A 24176-nucleotide genomic window follows, 5' to 3' on the forward strand; every position below is an offset into this window, starting at 1 on the left:
GTAGAATTTAAAAAATTCAAAATGTAATGGATACACATGGGTAAAAATAGGACAAAATTGAAATACAAAGAAAAGTCTATCTCCAGAAAAAGAGAGAGAGAAAAAAGAAAAGTCTCTCTCCTTCCCACCCTAAACCCTGTTTACTTCTTAGAGGCAAATGCAATTAAGTATTTTTTTGTCTCTGATAACTTTTTTTATGAAAACATAGAAATGCCAATAGAATTATTGACAGCAGAGGTGTTGCTGTTTTTCTTCCCTTGCTCCCCCTGTCTCTCTCTCCCCTCACATCATCCCCAGTATAGGATTTCGCAGGTAGCAGCCCAGGTGTTTGGTGGCAATTCCAATGTGGCCAACCAAAAAATCTTGTTTTGTTTGTGTTTTTTTTTTGTCCCTAGTTCCTTTCTGGATGGACTCAAACATTTCTACTGAATGAGCTTTGTTTGTTCTTTTCAAGCCTTTGCTTTTATGTATCTATTTCATAAACTTTTCAGGAGCTTGGGACCCTAGAGGAAGGTGTTCCTTGGAGTAGCTTGTAAAGTCAGAAGCCCAATGTATGTCTTAGGAATTGCCTAGCTGTGAAGGTACTGACTGTCCATCCATCCCTTGGAGCAGGTTTGGGAGTGGGGCCCATTGCAGCAGGGGTACATCAGGATGCTGGCAATGACCGATCTTTTTTTTTTTTTTGAGGCAGAGTCTTGTACTGTTGCCTGAGCTGGTGTGCAGTGGTGCCATCTCGGCTCGCTGCAATCTCCGCCTCTGAGTTGACAGAGTTTTTCTCTTGTCACCCAGGCTGGAGTGCAGTGGTACAGTGGCATGATCTCAGCTCACTGCAACCTCCACCTCCCGGGTTCAAGCGATTCTCCTGCCTCAGCCTCCCGAGTAGCTGGGATTACAGGTACCCGCCACCACGCCCAGCTAGTTTTTTGTATTTTTAGTAGAGACAGGGTTTCACTATGTTGGCCAGGCTGGTCTCGAACTCCTGACCTTGTGATCCGCCCGTCTAGGCCTCCCAAAGTGCTAGGATTACAGGTGTGAGCCACTGCGCCCGGCCAATGACTGATCTTATAGTTAAGATCTTTCTCTGCAAATCCTTGTGACTGTAAGCTGATATGGCTTATGAGGCAATATAACAGGAAAAAGTATCATTGAAAAAGGAAAAAAAAATAAAGAGTTATGCTAGATTCCAGTGTGCAGATACAACTGTTTTCATCTTTATATTTGGCTTTCCTATTGTCTATATACCTCATCTCCTCCTGCCATTTTATTCACGGTGTACATGCCATCTGGACACTTAAAATTTGTTTTCGTTTCTGCATTCTGTTAACCTTCAGGGTCCAAGAGGAAGGAGGATGCCTTAATCAGTGAGTACCAAGAAAAACCAAAAAACTAAAAATAAAAACAATAAATAAGAGGAAGGAGGAAAGGACTGTGGTTGGGGAATATAGCGATAGTTTTTGGATTCTGGTCATTCTTGACTTTCTTTTTTGCTTATTGATATGATTAGAGCTTACCGGAACCTTACAGTTGTGACCCAGAGAAGCTGAGTGACTTGCCTAAGGTCATCCTGATACTCATCACAGTGTTCCTTCTTTTAGCCCGACAATGGAACTCTGTTACTCTGCCAGGCTTTCCAGCTAGGACCAAAGTATTTCAGACAATAGTGGAAAGAGGATCTGTACCCCATTCGAGGAACCGGGGGGACAGTTTCCTTGTAAGGTCCCAAGGTCAAAGTTTGGGGTGAAGTCAGTGTTTTTCCTGGTTACTAACATGAACTCGATCTCTGGTATGTTATGTAGAAGGATAACAGTGTTCAGTATTCTTCTAGGTGGTACAATTTTTAGGAAGAAAAGAATAATAAAAACATTTTTTATTTCCTAAGCAGTAGACTCCTGACTCCCTGTGCTTAGAGATAGGAATCCCTGCTGAGAGATAGATGGGAATCCTGGAGTGGATTGTTAATAATCTCCTTGCTATTGGCACAATTGTGTGATAGAGAGTTGTTTTCCCCTCTCCCCTGCCTTAGGAGACCTACCCTTACTAAGTATTTGGATTAAATTAATAATAAAATAGCTTGCTTTGCCCAAATACACAGCAGCTAGTGACAAGGAGAGATGCCACATCACATCCCATGGATGGCAATGGAAAATCAACTAAGGACTTAAAATTTTCCCACATAAGCTTCAGATGATTTAAGATTATTAGTGTAACCTGACATTATCTGATACTCTCCTTGACTTATTATTCATGGTGACAGTAATACATGGCCCTCATGTCCTTCATCCCCCAAATAGTCCTAGAGGTAGTAGAAAGAGTATGGTAGTCCCCTCTTATCTGCCATTTCACTCTCCCTGTTTTTAGTTACTCATAGTCAACTGTGGTCCAGAAATATTACATGAAACATTCTAGAAATAACGATTCATAAGTTTTAAATTGCACACCATTCTGAGTAGCGCAATGAAATCTCATGCCTTCCCACCCCTTCCTGCATGGGATGTGAATCACACCCTGTCCAGCATGTCCACGCTGGGTGTACTACCTGCCCATTAGTCATCCACATGGTCTGTCCTGACATCCAGCCATTGACATTGTCACAACGCAGTGATCCAGGGTCATCCAAAGCAGACGATCCTCTGACTACACATCAGAAGGTTGGGAGTAGCAAACACTGTGTCACTGTGTCACCTTGCATATGTCATCTACTGTACTTCATCTCATCACGTACTCATTTTTTCATCTCATAACCTCACAAGAAGGGTGAATACAGTACAACAAGATCTTTTCAGAGAGAGAGAAACCACGTTAATAAAACTTTTCTTATAGTTGTTCTATTTTATTGTTAGTGTTAATCTCTTACTGTGCCTAATTTATAAATTAAACTTTATCGGCTGGGCGCGGTGGCTCACGCTTGTAATCCCAGCACTTTGGGAAGCCGAGGCGGGCGGATCATGAGGTCAGGAGATTGAGACCACGGTGAAACCCTGTCTCTACTAAAAATACAAAAAAATTAGCCGGGCGTAATGGCGGGCGCCTGTAGTCCCAGCTACTCGGAGAGGCTGAGGCAGGAGAATGGCATGAACCTGGGAGGCGGAGCTTGCAGTGAGCCGAGATTGCGCCACTGCACTCCAGCCTGGGCGATAGAGCGAGACTCCGTCTCAAAAAAAAAAAAAACTTTATCATGGGTATGAATGTGTAGGAAAAAACAGTATATACAAGTTTCTATCCATGGATTGGGGCATCCACTGGGGATCCTGGAATGTGTCCCCTGAAGATAAGGAGGGACTACTGTAATCATGCTTTGTCTTTGGTCCTTTAGAATTTTATTTGAGACAGTATCTACCTGAGGTACTCCAGGAAGAGGTGGTAGTATCCCCATTTTATAATAGAGGAAGCTGAGACTCAGGAAGGTTTAACAATGCCTTGCCCAAGAACACATAGCTAGAGAATGATAGGGCCTGGACTCAAATACCAGGCTCTTGAGTGCTTGCATGGTTTTCTTTCTGCTCTGCTTGTTGGGAACAGACTGCAATAGGAGATCCTCCTCTAGCACCTTGTTCTGCAGGACGGACCCTGTGACTCACCAGAGTCTGGGTGCAACAGGGCTAGACCTGGACATTAAACCTGGTCTTGGGGACTTTGTGGGGTAGATCATCCCCACATTTGGAACTACAGGTAGGGGATCCTTCACTTCTCCAACCCAGGACCTCTGGTACCTCCAGACCTGATGGTCCTAAAATGCACAAGACCTGAGAGCTAGTTTCTCATTTCTCTTTTCCCCAGGGCCCCTCCAAAAGCACAATTTGAACCTCAGCCATCCTTCTGTAGTCTCAGCTTTGCTTCTCCTTCTATCTTACTCACTCTATCTCCCAGGCTGGAGTACAGTGGCCTCCCCTTCCTGGGTTCAAGCAGTTCTCCTGCCTCAGCCTCCTGAGTAGCTGGGATTACAGGCATGCACCACCACACCTGGCTAATTTTTGTATTTTCAGTAGAGATGGGGTTTCAACATACTGGCCAGGCTGGTCTTGAACTCCTGACCTCAAGTGATCTGCCCACCTCGGCCTCCCAAAGTGCTGGGATTACAGGCATGAGCCACTGTGCCCGGTTTCGGCTTTGCTTCTCGTTAGTGTTTGTCCTGAACCAAAATTGTGCTTGCATACAGCTGCCCAGAAGTTGGGCCATCACAAAAGCTTCCATGTTACTGGGCTCTTGTATTTACTTGTGTTTGTGTTGTGGTTTTGTTTTTTATTTTATTTCATTTTATTTATTTTAGTATTTTTTTTATTTTGAGATGGAGTTTTGCTTTTGTTTCCCAGGCTGGAGTGCAGTGGCGTGATCTCAGCTCGCTGCAACCTCCACCTCCCGGGTTCAAGCGATTCTCCTGCCTCAGCCTCCCAGGCATGCACCACCATGCCCGGCTAGTTTTGTATTTTTAGTAGAGGTGCAGTTTCACCATGTTGGTCAAGCTGGTCTCGAACTCCTGACTTCAGGTTATCTGCCTGCCTCGGCCTCCCAAAGTGCTGGGATTACAGGCATGAGCCACTGCGCCTGGCCGTGCTTTGTTTTTGTTTAAACAAAAGAAGTATATATAGATTTCAGATACATTCACAGATGATTGTTTATGGAATTTAAAACATTTTAACCAGAAAAGAAATATAAACATTTAAAAAGGGTTTGGACACATCTGTTAATTGCAGAGCCCTGTGTGGTTATTCAGATGCCACGTCTTTCAGCTCTGTGTAGTCTGGGAGGTGAGCAGGCCCTTCTAGGGTGTTTCTTTGCAGCTGAGTTTATGGCCAAATGGACCATGCCTGAGCAAGAGGGCAGTTCCATTCTTCCTGGAGGAGCGCTGAGCATGCTTTGTGGTGCCCACTTAACACTTTTAGATGAATATTGTGAAAGACAAATTTGACTTCACTGTTCATTCCTTGATGCTCCAATTTGGATTGATTGCTGGTGGAATAACACCTGCACTATCAATGGGCGAAGCCTCCCGGCTGTTTCCTTCTTCCACCTCACAAAGATAATTTTGACTTTGCTGCTCCTGGAACTTTAGAGCTTTGTGGTGGGAGGAAAGGGGAGGGGAGGGGACAAAGAGTAGAATCCTTCAGGAGCTCTTTTGGGAGGAATTTTGAGCAGGAAATGAGGGAGCTTCTTTCTATAAGGACAGTGGATGGAATTAAAAAGGGGTATTTGAGAAAGCGTTGCTGTGGATCATATGAAACCGTTGGATGCTGAAGAAAAATAAGAGTCAGACTAATTTGAATTTACTTTAGGATGCTGTCTTCCTTCCCACCTTACCCTCGTTTGGACACAGTACTGTCCTGGGCTTCTAACATGTGAGTCCGTGGCTTTATATGCTTGACTCTAGTTGCATGGACCATGAATCTGGCCAATTTTAGGTTTCTTACAAGCATTTTGATGCTTGATTTGATGTGTAGTATATTGGTGGAGAGACTGGGATAATGACCTTCCAGGAAGAGTAAAAGTGACCCCACTCAGGGAAAATAAGATATTCTAAGACTTTTCCTTACATGGGCATTCACTGAAGGCAGGGAGTACGGCATTTGAGCATTTTCCCAGCAGTTTCTGGGTATGCCTGTTATGCCCACCTTCCGGGTAGCAGGGAAGGAAGGAAAGGACTGGCTTTCACCTGGAAATTGAGGTGTAACATCTTGAGAATTTATATGGTTTTGAATTTTCCCTACCATGGTGAGATCCTCAACTCTGTCTCATGGGGAACAGGATTTGTAGAGTAGTTTTCAGAGGTAGACTAGGAAGATGCTAGGAAGTCTCATCTTCCCCATCCAATGGACATGGAGGTGGGAGGAAGGAATTAGAAAAGCATCCATATCGCAGACTGAAAGACAGTGAGTCAGAGCAAAGCTAGTCTTGGCCTGAGGAGGTACTTGAGGTTGGTTCCTCCCTGCTCTTACATGGAGAGGTTAAAAAGTGATTCATAGGAAACTTTAATTGGTGTTTCATAGCTTTCCAGGGCTATTAAGGACTTGTGGTTCAAAATGGCAACTCCCAGTGTTTTGAGCCTTTGTGGTTGGGACTTCCTTGCCTGCAATGTGATGGGATGAAGGTGGTACCTGTGGTGGGTTGTACCGCTTCCTCCTCTGCCCTCAAATCCTTTCTTCTCTGCGATGCCTGGGGTGAAGTGCAGGTCACAGAGCCTGGAATGTTTTCTTTTTGTGTAGATTATGATTCTCAACCAATATGGGTAATTTTATTACCCAAATGTCCTCATAAGAAATTGACGTGCCTGCTATTGTATACATGCTGTAAGAAATATGATCAATTTATTATATACATAACATAGAGGTCACTTCCACTGCATTCTTTCCATCCTTAGGAGTTGTACTATGTAAACACATCCCAAACAACCAGAACAGTGTGATGTAGTAGGGGACAGCGTGTCAAGATACATGAGATGGGGTCTGAAGAAGGCAGAATTCCCTGGGAGGCCTTGATGGAACAATTAGGCCTTAAAGAACGGGTAGGATTCAAGAGTTGGTAATAGGGCAGGTAGGCCATAGCTATGACCTCCCAGGGAAGGCGGCCTGCCCCAGCTCAGACAGAGCCAAGTGTTCACTGACGCCGCGTCCCATCACCTGGGTTCTTTAGGCAATTCCCAGACCTGGAATGTTGACTAGGAAAGCCATGCTCCCAAGAAGTTGAGTCTTCCATGTGAAACAGCTCCTCTTTCTAAGTGGCCAGAGAACCTGGGCTGGTACAGTTGTGGGCTGGTACAGTTGTGGGCTCTGAATCAGGCAGACCTGGCTTTGGGCAAAGTCCTCGACCCTGAGCCCATTTCCTCCCCTGTAAAGTGGGGATAATTCTAGTATTTACTCATGGCATTGTAATGAGGATTAAATGAAGTTATGTGTGTAAACCCTTATCATAATGCCTGGCACAAAGTAAATGCTCAGTAAAAGGTAGTTTTTCCTTTTTAAGAAATTCAAGAGCAGCAGCAGATATGAGACTAGACTCACAGTGTGTCACCTACTGTTCCCATTACTATTTCTTCAGAACAGATGACCCCAAACAAGAACATTTTATTAAGCTCATGGAGACTTGGGTCAGGAATTTGGAAAGAGCTCATGAGGGATGGCTTGTCAATGTCTGGGGCCTCACCTGGGAAGACTTGAAGGCTAGGGGAGGCTGCAGATGGAGGCAGGAACCATCTGAAGGTTGTTCACCCACATGCTCAGTGCCTGAGCTGGGAGAAGCTGGAGGCCAGGACTGCTGATGGGGATGCCCATGTGCAATCTGTCCATGAGCATGGCTTTCTTAGGGCTCTTGGCCTTACGTAGTGGCTCAAGGCTGCAGGCCCAAGTGTTCCAGTGAACATGAGGAAGCTGTAGCATCTTTTCTGATCTAGCTTAGAAGTCAGGCATTGTCATTTCTTCTGCATTGTGTTAAAGTGAGTCTCAAGACCACCCAGCTTCAAGTGGAGAGGACATAGACCCACCTCTCAGTGGGAAAAGTGTCAAGATCACACTGGGGAAAAGCACAGAGGATGGGAGATGATGGACCACTTTGAAAATGCAACCTTCCATGCCTGCTAAGGGAACTCTGCTAGCAGAGCTTGGGCATACAAGGCCCTGGAGAGCCTGTGCGGCAGCTGCACCCCATGGCCACATGCCAAGAAAGAACTGCTTTCTGTTGACAAAACCATCGAGCATCTGATAGGCTTCCTCTTTTTTGGTTATTTTTATCTGATATGTAGCTGGGTACTTCAGAGGTGTGACAGAGATCTGGCAGCTCTTCTCAGTCAGTTTGAGCTGGTAAGATGAGAAAATTCAGGGCAGGCAGGTGTTTAAGGAGATGTTCTTTAGTAACGAAAGTGGCTGCACAAAAGCCTCTGGCTTTCTGTTTCCTGCTGGTGATATCTGTGCCTGGATGAGGTGAGGGATGGAGTCCCAGCTGTGTTTTCTGGGCTTAATTTGCACAAGATGGCAAGGGCTGTAGGTGTCCAAGTTGACGCCTTTTGAAGCAGTTATATTTTAGGATGTTAGAGAGATCTAGGTGTCCTGCAGGCACATGTGGGAGGTTTGGTCAGGGAGATAGTGCTTATTCTTCTGTTTTAATCATGAGAACCTTTCACTCAGCAGCATGGGAGATGTGGGAAGTGGGTATGGCCTCCAAGAAAGAGATGAAAGTCAAGTTCCCATAGAAAGTTGGGGCTGGTTAAAGGAGTCATTTTTCAAGGCTGATGAATTGTGCTGTGCCTACAGGAGGCCTATAAATATATTAGTTCCCTATCATGTCTCCTTCTATCCTCCAGTCCAACAAGGCAGCAGAAATCCACACCACATGCTGTTAAGTCATGTGGCAGGCACGGATGTGGGCACATTATGAGGAAGGCTGGTGCTTTGGGTTGTTTCTCCAGTGCTGGTCCACATGAATACATCTGATTTGTTCCCTTGTTCCCCAGGACACATATTCGCATTATGGCCAGCCAGAGTTGTTTGGGAGTGGCCTGTAACCCTGGACACCCTCCAGGTTCAAACTATCACCCTAGTATCCCAATCTTGTTAACTAACCAGCCTGTCTGAAAACTTTGCATAAGGCCTGGGTGCCTGTCTGAAGGATCAATACACCAGCCAACCCCAGGAAGCTCATCTATCCATTCTGTCTCCTCTGACGTCATTCTTAGCTTGTGCCATTCCCTGAGTTCCTTGCTGCATGCCCTTGGCTGACATTGTAAAGTGCATTGCACTGAAATCTGGGGGCTTGCCAGAGATGTCCCAGATGAATGCAGGACTGAGCCGCGTTCACAAGGAGTGGCTGTTCTCAGCATGCCAGAACTATGGAATTGCATCAGGTCTAGTTAGTAGCAGTCAGTAATATGTGAGTTGGTGGCTACAACTGAAAATGAAGGAACCCTGTTTCTAGGTGGCTGCAGAAGCATGGGAAGCTTCAGTTCCTGTTGGAAGGGAAGAGTGGTGGGTGAATGTTAACCTAGAGATAGGAGGAGTGGGACCGCTAAACCCCCCTGAACTCACTAAATGCTAGTATATTCCTGTGAGATTGGTGACATACAGGGACTTAGCCAGAGCAAATAAGTGATGTGATGCCGGAGAGATTTCCTAGGACTCATGGACCACTCTTTCTCCGTGTATGTGAAATTAATTACTCTGTCTGACTGTCCCATCCTTCCCATCCCCAGTACTTGAGTTTGTCGTTCACCATTGTCCCCTGGACAATTGTAATAGGTTACTTACTGTGCCTCACTGCCAGTCTGTTGCTTTTTCAGTTGAATTTGTCTCACTGCAACCGTAGTTGTTTTGCTGAAACTCAGATCTTGTCACAACACTTTTCTGCTTAAAAACTACTTGTGACTCCAGAGTCATTTCCAAGCTCCTTGGCAGGGTCTGTAGTTTTCCAGTCCTGCCCCAGCCCTTCACTGCAGCTCCTTCTTCTCCCTTTCTGCCTCATGAAAGTTCTGCTCCAGCTACAAGGGACTATTTCTTAGATATGTCAATGCCCCTCAGCCCTCTTAGACCTGGACTCACGTTATTCCCTCTGCTGGGAGTGGTCTTTCTTCTGATTCTCCCCCTGGACCAAACCCTGTCCTCTCGTTACAGCACAGAGAGCAGTTGTTTATTCTGTGAGCCCCTTCTAAGGAGGCCCTTCCTCTGTACATTCTAGTTTCAGCATCCTCCACGTTAGGTGTTCAAACAAGATGGGTGGACGGGGTAGAGTAAGGCATCATCAAGAGCATGAGAGCAGCCAGTGGTCCCCACTTTACCACTTTCTGGCTGGGTAGCTCGGGAATATCCTCACTTCTCAGCCACAGCTTCTTCATCTGTAAGTAGAGATTAAAACAGTACATATCTGTAAATAGAGATTAAAACAGTACATCTGTTTTTATATAAGATACTGCATGTAAAATGCTTAGCACAGTGCCTGCCATGTGGTAAGTGCTCAGTAAATGCTAGCAATGATGATGACAGTGTTATAGGTGTAGACTTATATGGCCAGAATGAGATGTGAGCATGAGAGAAGTTTGGCCTGGTGCAGTGGCTCATGCCTGTAATCCCTGCACTCTGGGAGGCCGAGGACGGTGGATCACCTGAGGTCAGGAGTTCGAGACCAGCCTGGCCAACATGGCGAAACCCCATCTCTGCTAAAAACACAAAAATTAGCCAGGTGTGGTGGTGCATGCCTGTAATCCCAGCTACTCAGGAGGCTGAGGCGTGAGAATTGCTTGAACCTGAGAGGTGGAGTTGTAGTGAGCAGAGATTGCGTCATTGCACTCCAACCTGGGTGACAAAGGGGGACTCCGTCTCAAAAAAATATATATATATATATATAGCTGGGTGTGGTGGTGTGTGCCTGTGGTTCAGGCTACTTGGGAGGCTGAGGTGGGAGGATTGCTTGAGCCCAAGGCAGCAGGGGGCAGAGGTTGCAGTGAGCTGAGATTACACCACTGCACTCCAGTCTGGGTGACAGAGTGATACCTTGTCTCAAAACAACAACAAACAACAAAAAACAAAAGGGAGAGAGAGAGGTTCCGTCCTAGTTCCTTTATAGGATCATGTATTTATCCCTCTCTTTTCCTCTCCTTTTTTCTGTGTAGGTGACTGCTGACCTTTTCTAGTAACCACAGCGGTTGGTATCTTTTACCAATTTCTGCCAAAGTAGGTAGATTCTCAGGCATGCATGTTGGCTGGGAGAAATCTTGATTTTTTGGAGTAAAATCTTGGATTCTCTCCTGGTTATAATTCTGGTCTTGGATGTTGTGTCTTAGAGGCTTTAGCCCTTTCCACCCGTGGTGCTGGTGTCTCTTCACAGAGAACTAGGTGGACACTGCATTAGTCAGGGTGGGGCCTCATGGTCCTGATATATCTTTTCACAGCCAAGGGTCTAGTGTCTCAAGAGTTGACTTGCCAGGAAGTGTGACCCTCTGGTGACCAGTGGCCCTTATGCTTTGGGACTCCAGCCAGTATCCCCTGACTACTTTTAATAGCATCAGACTGGTCTGATAGGGAAGACTTTCTGAACCCTGGGCTGTGATGAAGCAAGGAGACCCTCCTTCTGTCAAATAACAATTCCCTCTGCTTTTGAGTATGTCAGGAGGGTCTTTCCTGGGATGAATGAGCAGTGAGTAATGCTTCTCCCTTGGCTGACTATGGTTGCTGGTGAACAGTGGAGCTGGGGTCCAGAGGTTTTGGAGTGGACACTTATTCTTTTCCTTTCTGATATATGAGCCTCAGCCTTTCTCACCACTGTCTAAGAGTGCTTTCTGCTGCTCTGGGGATGAGTCATTAGATAGGGCACACATTTTAGAAAAGAAAAAAGATAAGTGGATGGTGATTTGCTATGGATGGGGGCAGGAACTGGAGATTCCCCTGAGAAATGGCTACCCCTTTGAGGCGGGCATTGGTCGAAGCAACAGCGCCCTAGAGATGGGTAGAAAGTGGGAGATCTTTGGTCGGGTGTGGTGGCTCACGCCTGTAATCCCAGCACTTTGGGAGGCCGAGGTAGGCAGATCACCTGAGGTCAGGAGTTTGAGACCAGCCTGGCCAACAAGGTGAAACCCTGTCTCTCTTGAAAATAGAAAAATTAGCTGGGTGTGGTGGCAGGCGCCTTAATCCCAGCTACTTGGGAGGCAGAGGCAGGAGAATCATTTGAACCCGGGAGGCAGAGGTTGCAATGAGCCGGCATCAAGCCATTGCACTCAAACCTGGGGGACAAGAGTGAGACTTCTCTCAAAAAAAAAAAAAAAAAAAAAGTGAGAGATCTTTTAGTTCAGGGTGTTTCATAGTTTTTATAGCCTAGTGTCTTAAGGGCTGATGGGAGAGGATTTTTTTTTTAAATCAAAGTGGAGGTTCTAGGTTGAGAATGCTTTATTTGGGGCCCGAGTGAACAGCTGTATGGGACCTACCTGCTACTGCTAGTGCCAAATACAAACCTATTTTGAGGGTGAATCTCTAACAGAGAGAGCAGAGCTTTAAGATCGTAGGGATTCCTTTGCTTTATTAGTTTTTTTCTCACACTTGTGAACATTTAAGTTTTTGTCTCCTAGCTCTTCCACTAACCTTCCTTATAGTTTATCTGGATATACCGTATAGAGGATGAGGGGTGGTATTGAGTTTGCAGAGTCCAGCCTGTACTACTCAAAGCAAAACTCAAAACTTCTGAAATGGTTTCAGACCTAGTGCAGGAGGGTTTCTTCTCCTGCCCGTCAACACCCTCCCGGCAAGCCACAAGCTACTATCTCAGCCATGGTGCTTTTAGCACGTATTTGTCCTAAATTATGCCTGGGGAGATGCTGCCTGCCAGTAAGCTTTTGCCACCACACCTTGCCAAGCTATTAGAGTTTGATCCTGACTGTCTGTGGGCTTCCCAAATACTTATTTTATTTATTTATTTATTTTGAGATGGAGTCTCACTCTGTCGCCCAGGCTGGAGGGTAATGGCGCGATCTTGGCTCACTGCAACCTCCACCTCCCGGGTTCAAACGATTCTCCTGCCTCAGCCTCCCAAGAAGCTGGGATTACAGGTGCCCGCCATCATGCTCAGCTAATTTTTGTATTTTTAGTAGAGATAGGGTTTCACCATTTTGGTCAGGCTGGTCTCCAACTCCTGACCTCAGGTGATCCACCCGCTGGGCCTCCCAAAGTGCTGGGATTACAGGCTTGAGCCACCACACCCTGCCCCAAATATTTAGTCTTAACTTCTTAAGCACTCTCATTTAAATATAAAAGCCTAGTTCCCTTCCCTAGAAGGATATGAAATAAGACTCAGGTGGTTTGGTTTTTAGTCCAGGACCTCCTGGGTTCTAGTGGAAAGGGCAGTGGACTTAGAGGTAGAATTAGGTTTGACTGCTAGCTTTGGTGGCTTCTCTTCCGGTTCTCTTCTGTTCTAAACACGGGTTTCTCTCCTTGTCCCTGACAGTGAGAAGTAGCCATCAGCTTGATAGTGCCATGTAGAGACCCACTTCTAGTGCTGGGCTCTGTGTTCAGTAGTGTTATGGGCATTGGTCCATTCCATATGTAGGATTCAGCAAGGTTATGCCCAGTGGATTTATAATATGAGACTGTCCCCAGGCAAATAAAAGTAAGTTGTGGGTCACACTGTGGCCTGTGAGAGACTGGTATTGTAGAGATGTATCTTCTCAACATTTGACCCCCAGATGGAGGGGGCAACAGGGTATAGTGGAAGGAGCATAGGCCTAGAAGCCAGAGCAAGATTCATATCTTGACTCTTTCGCTTCCTAGATGTAGAAAAGTTACTTGCCCTTTGAGTCCCAGCTTCCTCAACTATAAAATGAGAATGCTACCCAACTTGCGGGATTGCCATGAAAACTGCATGAGGTAATGTGGGTGTGAAGTGTCTAGTATTGCACCTGGGACATAGTAGGTATGCAAAAAAAGTAGCTGCTATTATTATTAAATAATTTATGAAAGTAACAAAAATACATGTTTATCCTAGATGATTTTGGATTTTGACAATGATGAAAGTGAAGAAAAACGTTTTGCTTATCATCTTATATACTAATGTTTTATTATAGTATAGTTACATATATTAAGCTGCCTACTATATCTTTTTTAGGGGGGGGACAGTCTCACTCTGTCACCAGGCTGGAGTGCAGTGGCGCGATCTTGGCTCACTGCAACCTCTGCCTCCCAGATTCAAGTGATTCTCTTCCTCAGCTTCCCGAGTAGCTGGGACTACAGATGCGCGCCACCATGCCCAGCTAATTTTTATATTTTTAGTAGAGATGGGGTTTCACCATGTTAGCCAGGATGGTCTTGATCTCTTGACCTCATGATCCACCTGCCTTGGCCTCCCACAGTGCTGGGATTACAGGCATGAACCACCGCACCTGGCCTTTTTGACATAAATTTTGTTGTTGTTTGTTTATGAGACGGAGTCTCTCTCTGTCACCCAGGCTAGAGTACAGTGACGCGATCTTGGCTCACCGCAGAGGCAACCTCTGCCTCTCAGGTTCAAGCGATTCTCCTGCCTCAGCTTCCTGAGTAGCTGGGATTACAGGCGCCCACCACCACGCCTGGCTAATTTTTGTATTTTTAGTAGAGATGGGGTTTCACCATGTTGGCCAGGCTGGTCTCGAACTCACCTCAGGTGATCCACCCACCTCGGCCTCCCAAAGTGCTGAGATTATAGGCGTGAGCCACCACGCCCGGCCTGATACAAAATTTTTGAAGTGACATGTGTACATAATCTAGTTTAAAAAGCTGAAATGTATTACAAGGCTTGTAATAAATAACAAAGGTCTCCTGCTTTATCCTTTCTCATTCACTGACTTTTCCTCCTGGCTGGTGATCTTGAGGGGAGATATTGGTTTAATTTACACAGTATTTGAACACCCGGTGCCTATTAGCACAGTGCCTGATACATACAGGCTTTCAGTACATGTGGGTTATTATATTATTTTTGAAAGGTTTAAATCAATACTTAGTATAGAACATAGATTTCAGGTTGATTAATTTTACGGCAGCTTGGAGAGGCTATCCAAATCTTTCATTGTATCATACTGAGACTCTGTTGACTGGGATCTTGGTTTTGGTTTAGATTTGCAATTTTAATATGTCTGTGTCTGTTTTGCTGTAGTAATGAGCAAGATATTTTGTAGGAATTGAACTCTGTATTAATTCAGTTAGGTTAGCTGTGAGAAATAGACACGTAAAGTAACAGTAGCTGAAATAAGTGTCTCTCTTGTATGTAAAAGTTTGGCAGGAAAAGGCCTATGATTGGCAAGACATCTCTGTTTCATGAACCTTACCTCCTTCTCGTTCACAGCTCTGCCAACTCTTGGGGCATGATCATGTCCTCACGGTCCAAGATGGTAGCTAGACCTACAGCTATCACATTCACTTTCCAGATAGCACAGTGTAGAAAGGGATGAAGAACAAAGTCCAAAGGCCTGGAGCTGGAATCTTTTAAGACAGGTTACAGAAAGCACCTACAATGACAGTTTTTAGTTACCTGGCTACATCTCAGAACAAAGAGGCTGGAAAATGTAGTGAATGTTCTGAGTGGCCTGGTGCCCATCTTGCAATTGTGGGTTCCATTACTATGGGAGGAGGGGAGAATAACCACTGAAGGGCGACTAGCAGTCTGGGTCACAGATTTCAGGCTCTTTTCCTATCATTAATCCCTTGTTAGTCCTTCCCTGATATGCTGCCAGGATTGCTAATGTAGCAGTCCCTTTCTGCTGTGTTTTCAATTTGTTTTCTCTTTCTGCTGCTGACTCTGTCCTTCTGCTTTAACCCTTACTTGGAGATTTTTTTTTTTCTTTTTTTTTTTTTTTTTATTATACTTTAGGGTTTTAGGGTACATGTGCACAATGTGCAGGTTTGTTACATATGTATCCATGTGCCATGTTGATTTCCTGCACCCATTAACTCGTCATTTAGCATTAGGTGTATCTCCTAATGCTGTCCCTCCCCCCTCCCCCCACCCCACAACAGTCCCCGGAGCGTGATGTTCCCCTTCCTGTGTCCATGAGTTCTCATTGTTCAATTCCCACCTATGAGTGAGAACATGCGGTGTTTGGTTTTTTGTCCTTGCGATAGTTTACTGAGAATGATGTTTTCCAGTTTCATCCATGTCCCTACAAAGGACACGAACTCATCATTTTTTATGGCTGCATAGTATTCCATGGTGTATATGTGCCACATTTTCTTAATCCAGTCTATCGTTGTTGGACATTTGGGTTGGTTCCAACTCTTTGCTATTGTGAATAGTGCCGCAATAAACATACGTGTGCATGTGTCTTTAGAGCAGCATGATTTATAGTCCTTTGGGTATATACCCAGTAATGGGATGGCTGGGTCAAATGGTATTTCTAGTTCTAGGGAACCCTTACTTGGAGATTTGTCTCCCATTCACGCTTTCAGAGTTGGAGGCCTTGAGGCACTTGCTTGGATGTGCGATGGAAGCAGACAGGTAATTCCTTCCTTGGGGGCAATGACCTACTGCTTTCTGCATAACGTGCTTATAGTTGCAGCATTGAGATCAGTGGTTCCCTTGGAAGGGGGTTACTGAAAGGTATCTTTGACAGTGTTTGTATAAAGTGTAAATATTTCTGTTTTTCAAATGTGCATGGGTGCTGTTGTGTTGAGAAAATATGAATTCATTTAAAAGCATTTTCTTAGGGTGTTTAGTATTTTCTTAGTGTTTAATATGGCGTGGTGGTCTGGGGTCCTGACTGATTTCATTCAGGCCTGGGCTGAATGAAATGTCCTGGCTCCACCTCTTCCCACTTGTGGACCAGCCTGCCTGAATTTCAGTCTCCATATCTGAAAGTGGGCATAGTTATAGTGCCTATTTTCCAGTATTGATGAGAGGATTAACTAAGATTATAGGTGTAAATCACTTAGCTTAGCACCTTGTACGTTCTAAGGACTCCATAAACATTAGCTGTGGTTATTATTTTCTTCTTAATCAACACACACTAAAAGTACAAATGGCATCATAATGGCTTTTTTTTTCAGCTGAAAGGACATATTTTGAAAGGTTGGAAATCATTACTGTAGCTTCTCAGGGCACTCCAATATAGCTAGCCCTGGAACAGGTAGCTGGGGACCAGTACCTAAACTGATTTAAGCAGACACCTTTTGGGATGATTTGCATTCATTTATTAATTCCAGATGAATGTTTATTGAGCACTTATTATTCCTCTTCAGGTTACAGGCACAGAAAGGGAGACCACTGTAGCTCAGCTTTATTCTAGCTCAGGAAAAGGTCACTGTATTGAATGCTCTCTCTCTCTCTATCAGGGGTGTTTTGTGCCCATTCATTTGCTTTGGTTTCCTCTTTTATACCAAAAGGGAGTGACTCCTAAGTCCCCAAGGACCCAATTCTCTCCACCTTTCTGTAGTTACTGTGGCAGGGACTCTTGGCCGCTGTGCCTGAGTCCTTGTCGGGAAGCATAGCTTTGCTGGTTGTGCCAGTGGAACCCGGTGCAGCTCTGCTGACGATGCAGAAGCTGCTGGGGCCACTGTTGCTGCTGGCATCTCCCTTCCATCTCTAGGCAGCACCACAGCTCTGCTGAGGTCGAGTCGGGGAGTCTAGGTGGTGAATCATTTGCCTTGGTAAGCAAGTCTGGCCTCTCTTGGCTTTGCCTGGAGAGACAGAGCGGGCAGAGCACCACGGGCCAGGAAAAGCTGGAGGATGCACACTGGCCGTGCTCTGGCTGCCTGGTAGTGGTCCATGAGTCAGGCTCTCCCATGCAGCTCTTGCTGTGTCAGCACAGCAGGGAGCCTGCTCTATGTTGGGTCTGAGATCATCTTCCTTCCTCCACTGGAGGCAACATGCTGTAGGAAGCAAATGTCTCAAGTGCCACTCAGGCGCCCTAAAGGCTGGCTGTGTCTAATGAATAGGGCTTTTCTCTGGGGTAGAATCACTTCACCTAACTCCTTTTCCCCCTACATTTAGCTGTTCTTCAGCTTAGATGGATGGTGGAGCTTGGCTGGCTCCTGGGAAGGACTGACACAGTTTCCAGGGAGTTACAGACTCCAGGAATGTCAGAGGTAGGGAAATGGGGGCCTGATGAAGGTCACACAGTGGTGGAGCGAGAACCCAGACACTCTGGGTCTCCATCTGTTGCTTTTTTCTTTTTGCCTTGGTGTAGCTCAGAGACTGTTTTTATTAAGGTGAGACAGGATGCTGTGACACAGATCTGGAGTTTAAGTCCTGGGCTTTGGCAGGAACAAGCAGGAGTACATGTATCCCTTCCTCTATTACACCCTCCCAGGATGGATTTTGCATGTCAGGAGAGATGGAAGAACCAAGTGATGGAATGCTGGAAGCCTTTGAAAGTTTCCTTTGTGGGGTATGCTAGTTTCCTTCTCCCTACCCCAAGAAAACAAAACTGAAGGCAAGGTTCTATGCTAGGGTAGCAGATTGAACATGTGAAATGCTACAGCTACCTTTACTCCCTCCTGAAACCCAGTGAAAGCCACAGCAAACCTACAAGGTGCATGGGAGAAGAGATGATAGCTGTTATGTTTTGGAGACTGGAAAACTGATGGAGAAGTGGTAATTGACTTAGAACATTTGAGAAAGATAATTCTAAGCTGACAGTAGGGAAAGCAAAAAAAAAAAAAGCAATCCCTTTATACCACAGAATCTTCTCCACTTTATGCAGCCACTTGACTGCCTTTTCTTCTTGGAAAGGGTAAAACAAGAGTTACTGGACTGGAGACACCAAGCACAGAAAAAAATAAAACAAAACATACCTCCTACACATCCTTTCTAAGGAACTACTGGAGAGTGCACACCAGCAAAGCAGGGGAAGGAATCAGTAAAGAGGGGAGTGGGGTACAGGACACGGGGATTAACACAGGAGGGAGATGAAGGGAACCCCTTGGGACTGTGTGCCAGACGTAGAGGATGGGCAGCTTAGATCCGAGCAGCATGACTCAGGATGTCACCACCAACTTACCTGCAATCATTGTGCCATTGATTTAACTGGAGGACTGACTACCTGGGGAAGCCTGGGGCAGATTGTGTCTGCTCTTGGCTGTCTTGCTCATGTGCTGATGAAGCTCTTGTTGCCCCTCCTTGCCCTGGTGACAGATAGACTCACTTTATATTAACAGAAGTGTTTTCTTTGCCCAACCCTCGGTACTAAAGGTAGGCCCAAGTGAATTTAGAAACAGAAAATATGAGCCAGGCACGGTGGCTCTCTCCTGTAATCCCAGCACTTTGGGAGGCCGAGGCAGGCGGATCACTTGACGTCAGGAGTTCGAGACCAGCCTGGCCAACATGGTGAAACCCCATCTCTACTAAAAATACAAAAAAAAGTATCTGGGCATCCTGGTGTGTGCCTGTAATCCCAGCTACACGGGAGGCCGAGGCAGGAGAATCGCTTGAACCCAGGAAGCGGAGGTTGCAGTGAGCTGAGACTGTGCCATTGCACTCCAGTCTGGGCGACAGATTGAGACTCAAAAACAAACAAACAAAAGAAACAGAAAATACAGAAGAGTCCCACTCTCCCAGTTACCTTGACCCCTACCACCAGGTGCTCCCACTGTGGTTACCTGCCCTGTGTTTCCAGGACTTGTTCATGATCTTGCCTATCAACTTTCCCAGGAAGGGCTCTTGTAAATTCCATAGGAATTCTCCAGAGACTGTTTAGCTTATTCCCTTTGGGAAGACTTCATTTAGCAAAGGCAGTATTTTTACTCCTCCATGGTGTTGCGGGTAGAATAGGGTCCCCCACAACCCTCCACGCAAACAATATGTTGAAGTCCTAACCTGTGAAATTTGGAAATACCGTCTTTGCAGATGTAGTCGAGTTAAGATGAGGGCATACTGGATTAGGATCGGCCCTAATCCAATGACTGATGTCCTTATAAGGAGACATAGACAAATAGGAGAATGTTAGGTGAAGATGCAGACACACACACAAAGGGAAGATGGCCAAGTGAAGATGGAGGCAGAGATTAGACTTAACGCTGCTATAAGCCACGGGACACTAAAAACTACTGGCAACTGCTAGAAGCTAGAAGGGTCAAAGAAGGATCCTTCCCTAGAACCTTTGAAGGGAGATGGCCCTGCTGACACCTTGATTTTGGACTTCTAACCTCCAGAACTGTGAGAGAATAATTTCTGTTGTTTTAAGCACCCAGTTTCTGTTAATTTGTTATGGCAGCCCTAGGAGGCTACAACACAAAGCTTCATTTTTTGTTTGCCACTCACTTTTTCAAAACTAAACATTATCTTATTTAGAGATGTGTACATAGCTGGGAAAATCTTAAAGAGAAGTAAAGAAATGAATAACAGAAGTCACGGTTGTCAGATGTTTAGGGAGAGAGGAAAGGGGTAATGGAGAGAGACACATGGAACTTCTAAAGGGACTAGATGGGGTTATGTGGGTTTTCATATTATGTTCTTTAAACCATATATACATTTTTAAATTTTAGAAATGGAGTTTCACTGTGTTGCCCAGATTGGAGTGCAGTGGCTGTTCACAGACACAAACATGGTGTGCTACAGCCTTGAATTCCTGGGCTCAAGCCATTCTCCTGCCTCAGCCTCCCAAGTAGCTGGGACTACAGGTGTGCTCCACCACTCCAAGCCATATATACATTTGTATATATTACATGTATACATTTTAATGTACTCTCCTATGTGTATAATACATTTAACAATAAACTTTAAAAAATAAAACAAAACAAAACATAACCCTCAAAACCAAATTAGCTGAGTTATGTAATGTAGGAGAGATGGCATTGAATCATCTGAACCAAATGCAGGCCTGAGGACATGAGCCTTGGCACCAAGGCGAGCATTTAGCAAATTGGAGCCCCTTGTACTAATGGAGATGAATAATAAATAAGAAATCTGAAAATGACATAGATCATCAACCAAAGCTAAGTTTACCATTAGGACCTAATGGGAGAGTCTCCTCAGTGATGCCAAGTTTTGAGAGCCTGGCCTCAGCTAAATGATATTAGGTCAGATTCACAAAGCCCTTTGTGGCAAGGAACCCCCCATTTCTCCCGCTGACCTCCTAATGGGATGGCCTTGAGACCATTTTAAGTGGTCTGCATTAAGCAACATTGAATCCCAAAGAAAGTCATTCAACTTCTTTGTGTAAATGGAGGACCAACACATTCATTTTGGTGCTGTTTGTCTATAATTCCTCTCTAACACTTCAAATCTTTCTTCTCAAGCAGAGAAGGCAGGCCTTAGGCTCAGCACTTTGACCATATGTGGATCTGCTACTACACCATTTATTTTTCTTTCGTTTTATTTGTTTGTACAGGTTACTCAATGTTAGGAGAATTTTTGGCTTTCCCATTTACAATAGTGATATAAAATTTCTTCGTTAAAATTTTTTTTCAATTTTTAATTTTTGTGGGTACACAGTAGGTGTATATATTTTTGGGATACATGAGATATTGTGATACAGGCATATGATGCATAATAATCACATCATGGAAAATGGGGTATCCATCCCCTCAAGCGTTTATCCTTTGTGTTACAAGCAGCTCAACTATACTTTAGTTATTTTTAAATATACAATTAAATTATTTTGACTGTAGTCACCCTGTTGTGCTATCAAATACTAGATCTTATTCTTTCTATTTTTTGATGCCCATTAAATATTATTTAAATAATAATATTAAGTGGTATATATAGGTGGTGTCCTAATTGGGAAATAATCAAGAATGATGTCTTTCTGCCAGGCACATTGGCTCACTTCTGTAATTCCAGTGTTTGGGAAGCCAAGGCAGGAGGATCGCTTGAGGCCAGGAGTTCAAGATCAACCGATCTATATAAAAAATAAAAAATTAGCTGGGCTTGGTGGTGCGCACCTACAGTCCTAGCTACTCAGAATGCTGAGGTGGAAAAACACTTGAGCGCAGTAGTTCAAGGTTACAGTGAGCTATGATTGTGCCACTGAACTCCATTCTGGGCAACAGAGTGAGACCCTGTCTTGACCTGATACTCACTTTTGTCACATTATCTTTACTTATAGAAGGCAAAAGTCCATTGAGATAAGCTGAGAGTCTTCAGGTTATCTTTCTCTGTGTGTCCCCTACCCGACCTGGCACTAACTGGGTGTGTTAGTCACTGGTGAACCCCTGGCTGAGATATTACTCTTTCTCTAGTCTCCTCCCAGTGCCCCTCCACCCCCTGCCCCAATACCTGGCAATAATAAGATGGGAAAGTGGATAGTTTGAGAAGATGCACAGATATCGCATTGGTCAAGTATGTGACCAGCAAGAGATGAGTTCTTTTTTTTTTTGAGACTGAGTCTCACTCTGTTGCCCAGGCTGTAGTGCAGTGGCACAGTCTTGGCTCACTTCAACTTCCGCCTCATGGGTTCAAGAAATTCTCCTGCCTCAGCCTCTCAAGTAGCTGGGGACTACAAGTGTGTGCCACCACGCCCAGCTAATTTTTGTATTTTTAGTAGAGACAGGGTTTTGCTATGTTGGCCAGTCTCGTCTTGAACTGCTGACCTCAGGTGATCCGCCTACCTCAGCCTCCTAAAGTGCTGAGATTACAGGCATGAGCCACCGCACCCAGCCGGGATGAGTTCTTTCAAAGAGCCTGGTCCTGTGTTTGGTTTCTAAAGGGGACATGGCATAGGTTCCAGAAGAAAAAGAATGAGGTTTTTGCTTTCTAGGAGTCATACTGTATCATATGCTAGCGGAAATGATGACACCCATATATATGCAGCAGTCAGGAATGATTAGAAGTGCATATAATGTTAGATTATGTGGTATTTGGATGCTGAAGGAAGAATTCAGGAAAAAGAAGTGCAGGGTAGACTAATCAATGACAGCTTTAGGGATTAGGCAGAAATGGAGTCAGGGCTTAAAGACACATAGGATTTCTTTCTGGCCTCTGTACGGCATGGCACAAAGGTGAAGAATGTGGTTCTGAAGTCAGACAGATCTGGATTTGATTCCCTTCCCCATCCCTCACTGACTGGGCAACTGACTTAACCTTTCTGTGTCTGATTTGGAGTGCATAAAATGGGGAAAATAGTTACACCTACTGCTGAGGGTTGATTTAAGGATTAACAAAAGGCGATGGACATAAACAGCATCGTGCTGCTACATAGTGAGTGACCCATAATGAGTAGGTGTCATTATTAATCAAGCATTCCATTTATCTATACAGCAAAAATGTATTGCATGGTTATTGTGTGTCAGGGACTGCCAGGCCTTCCATATCAGTCCCTTGAGCACTGAATCCTATGATTTTCATTTACGTACAGGATACCTAATTACAATAATAACTATAGTGCTCCAAGTGCCAGGTACTCTGCTAGTTGCTTTATTACTGTATCGCCTTTAATCTTTATCCCCATTTTGTAGAAGCAGGAATTGAGGTACAAAGTTTAAGAGATTTGTCCAGGGTCACATTAAGAGTGTCAAGCCTAGGATTTAAATTATCTGCTCTTTTCCTGTTCCATACTGACTCTTGTTACTGTGAACCTAGACCCATTATGTCCAAAACTAAACTTGGCTTCTTCAAATGGGCTTTTTCTCTCAACTTCCCAATCAGGGGCACCACCATTCTTCTGCTTGTCACCCAGACCTGAAAAGCTGGAGATGTCTTCCTTCTCCATCAAGCCCCTACATCTGGTTAATCACTAGGTCTTTAGTTCCAATGTATCTTTTCCTTTCTGTTCCACCGCCTGGCCAGGCCCCCATTGGCTTACGCCTGGACTAGTTAGCTCAGTACAGTCACCCATCACTTAACGGCAGGGATGCGTTCTGATAAATGCATCATTAGGCAATTTCATCATTGTGTGAACAGCAGAGAGTACTTATACTACACACCTGGGCTATATGTTGTAGCCAAAGCTTGTCCCACTGTGGCTCAGGACACTTTTTCCTTTTTTTTTTTTTTTTAAGCTTATCAGCTATTGTTAGTGTATTTTAGGTGTGGCCCAAGACATTTCTTGCAATGTGGCCCAGGGAAGCCAAAAGATTGGACACACCTGGTGTAGTCTGCTGTTTCCAGGCTACAAAACTGTACATGTTACTGTACTGAATATTGTAGACAATTGTAATGCAGTGCTAAGACTTTGTGTACCTAAATGTATCTATACATAGAAAAGTTACAGTAAAAATATGATATGAAAATAAAAAATGGTACTTCTTTACAGAACACTCACCATGAAATGGAGCTTACAGGACTGGAAGTTGCTCTGGGTGAGTGAGTGGTGAGTGAATGTGAAGATCTAGGACATTACTGTACACCACCATAGACTTTATAAACACTGTACACTTAGGCTACACTAAATTTATAAAGAAAACTTTTTTTTAGATGGAATCTCACTTTGTCACCCAGGCTGGAGTGCAGTGGTGCAATTGTGGCTCACTGCAACCTCTGCCTCCCAGGTTCAAGCAATTCTTCTGCCTCAGCCTCCTGAGTAGCTGGGAGTACAGGCACGCACCACCACACCCAGCTAGTTTTTTGTATTTTTAGTAGAGATGGGTTTTTGCTATGTTGGCCAGGCTGGTCTTGAACTGCTGACCTCAAGTGTTCCTCCTGCCTCGGCCTCACAAAGTACTGGGATTGCAGGCCTGAGCCACCGCGCCCAGATGAAAAATTTTCTTTCTTCAATAATAAATTAATCTTAGCTTACTGTAACTTTTTAACTTTATAAACAAAAATTGTTTACTTAACTCTTTTGTAACAATAGAGCTTAACATAAACACACTGAC

General features: G+C 44.6%; 1 protein-coding gene across 10 annotated transcripts in view; it reads left to right on the forward strand.

The window, feature by feature from the left end:
- Positions 1 to 24176, forward strand: part of MAP3K9 (mitogen-activated protein kinase kinase kinase 9) — an 88234-nt gene that overhangs the window by 21626 nt on the left and 42432 nt on the right. The window contains exon 1 of one of the 10 annotated variants that reach the window (XM_055288965.2): positions 23614 to 23660. The exons of the other annotated variants lie outside the window; for them this stretch is intronic. Within the exon in view, the coding sequence (XP_055144940.2) occupies positions 23630 to 23660 (31 nt within the window). The 5' untranslated portion in view covers positions 23614 to 23629. Of the gene's footprint in view, positions 1 to 23613; positions 23661 to 24176 lie in introns of those variants that run through there. 10 annotated transcript variants of the gene reach the window in all.

The sequence above is a fragment of the Symphalangus syndactylus genome, chromosome 8 (assembly GCF_028878055.3).
Source record: "Symphalangus syndactylus isolate Jambi chromosome 8, NHGRI_mSymSyn1-v2.1_pri, whole genome shotgun sequence".
In the NCBI taxonomy this organism is placed as follows: domain Eukaryota; kingdom Metazoa; phylum Chordata; class Mammalia; order Primates; family Hylobatidae; genus Symphalangus; species Symphalangus syndactylus.